At 39.3% G+C, this 2,029-nt stretch overlaps 1 protein-coding gene across 2 annotated transcripts; it reads left to right on the forward strand.

The window, feature by feature from the left end:
- Nucleotides 1-225: 225 nt before the first annotated feature.
- On the forward strand, nucleotides 226-1,481 carry LOC106343714. Of its 2 annotated transcripts, none has more exons than XM_013783003.1 (2): nucleotides 226-386; nucleotides 716-1,481. In XM_013783003.1, exon 2 carries the CDS (start codon nucleotides 736-738, stop codon nucleotides 1,012-1,014), a length of 279 nt encoding a protein of 92 aa, XP_013638457.1. In that variant the 5' UTR covers nucleotides 226-386; nucleotides 716-735; the 3' UTR covers nucleotides 1,015-1,481. The 2 variants fall into 2 exon arrangements, with proteins under 2 accessions (XP_013638457.1, XP_013638458.1); XM_013783004.1 differs by having other exon boundaries at nucleotides 233-386; nucleotides 651-1,481.
- Nucleotides 1,482-2,029: the final 548 nt, after the last annotated feature.

The following is a 2,029-nucleotide window of genomic DNA, read 5'->3' on the forward strand; positions in this document are numbered from 1 at the left end:
GTATATATTCCATGTATATCTATAACATAGTGTTTATCCTTATACGTATCTTGTTAGGATAAACATGACCTTATGACGGTCTAATAACTTGTATATATATGGACCTTCTGGTCGATAGTAATAATAACAGAAGTATTTCCCCGACGCATCATTTACAACATTCTCGTCTTTCTTTTATTTATCTTCTAAAAATTTGTAAATATAAATTCGCTAAATTCCCGTCGGACTTAATAACCCGGGTACGGCGTCATACCGCAAATCGCCCCCGCTCAACGGAGGAGGTTGATTTGATATCTCTCTATCTATCTTATATCAGAAACGCTACCGGCGGCGGACTAATTTTACGGAAGACGGAGCTGGAAGCAGCTGCTTTTTCTGTTTCACCGGTTCGTTTCCTTCACCTACTTCTCGATCCATTTCCTCAGCTATCGTCTTGATATTATGATTTCATATCCTTCGATTGATCGCCGAATCTCTCTTAATCCAATGCGCATTGACTGACTACAAATCGTTGTTGTGATCGATGCTACGGTCCAAGGATAACATCTTCTTGATAGATCGAAATATTCTACGTCTATGTCAAACTTGGAACTTGTTGGGTAGCTTTATACATGCCTTACGATTGATAAAATCCTACATTTAACATTCAGTCTGATTGGATCCTTCTCCTCTCCAACGTCCCGTTGTGGTTGGTTGTGCATTTGTAAATTCGCAGGTTTGGTTATTATCAAAACCATGGTTCTTGATGGGATTGTATCTTCACCGTTAAGGAGACACCAGTCTCTAAAGAAGCAGTGGGAAGATTTGGGCAGCTGCTCCACCGTTATCAACAGGCATCGATATCTTTTAACAGCTTTGCTTCTTTTGGCCTTCCTTTGCACTGTTTATCTATACTTCGCTGTTACTTTAGGTTCTAGACACTCCTCGTGCTATGGCTTGACCGGGAAAGACAAGGCAGTGTGTCAATTTCAACATGTCCAAGCTATCTCTAAAGGGAAACTCAAATTCTTCTAGAGTTGTCATGGAGCCAAAGCTGAAACCCCACCTTATTCTTATTGATCTCCAACATTAATTTTTTAAAAATTGATTGTACAATGCCATTTGTGTGTATTATTATTATTACATGGTGAAAAACCCTGAGACATATCATAATTGAAAAGATCAAAGCAATTTCTTTTATGAGATGAGAAGAAATATTTGCAGTGTTTCGAGAAGTTGATCACCATGTTTGTAGAGGATCCAGAGGCTCAACATTAGGTGTCGGGGATGTGTTACAATACGTAGATGCTGCAGCAGTCGCACCAACGTCCACGGTCTCGTTTATTTTGAGTTCCATGGCTTGATCATCTTCGTCCTCAATATAAATCTATTGAGTCATAAGAAGAAGAGCTACCTCTCTGTTGTGAGAACAGAGTACTCTGCTCAGAGAGAGAAGCAGGCCGAAGATACAATACATTTGATGACGTTAGAGCAGAAAATACTTGCCATAATCTTTTTTTTCTTTTTTGTAAGAATTTTAAATTTATTCAAACAAAAAAACCTTTTTACAGAATGTACTGCATCTCTACTACAAAAGTTATGAAAGAACATAAAAAGCTACTACTACTCCTTGAGCTTCTCCCTAACTAAATAATCATTGTCTTCTCATGTTTCCCACCCGGTTTCCTTTTTAGCGATGTGATTCGGTTTCACACCATCTTATCCAATCTCACACTTAAACAAGCAGCAGGCTGAGAAGACTCTCCCACCCCCCTCACATTTCGTTCATGCCAAATAGCATAAACTACCACTTGGACACAATATCTCATCAGATACATCAATCCTTTCTCTTGTGAACCAGTCACCACAGCTCGAATCACTCTATTCCATTGATAAAGATTTTCCACCCCCCCCCCCAGATTCTTAACCGTTCCCTTCCAAACTTCCTTAGAGTAGGAACACTCAAAGAAGAGATGATCTCTTGATTCTACTTCTGATTTACACAACCAGCATACGGGATCTGCCTGTGGATTCCACCATAATATTCTAT

This window comes from Brassica oleracea, chromosome C5 (genome assembly GCF_000695525.1).
Source record: "Brassica oleracea var. oleracea cultivar TO1000 chromosome C5, BOL, whole genome shotgun sequence".
Taxonomy (NCBI): domain Eukaryota; kingdom Viridiplantae; phylum Streptophyta; class Magnoliopsida; order Brassicales; family Brassicaceae; genus Brassica; species Brassica oleracea.

What these genes read in the sequence shown, in the direction of transcription:
- LOC106343714 (XM_013783003.1), top strand. Translation starts at nt 736, where the DNA reads ATGGTTCTTGATGGGATTGTATCTTCACCGTTAAGGAGACACCAGTCT.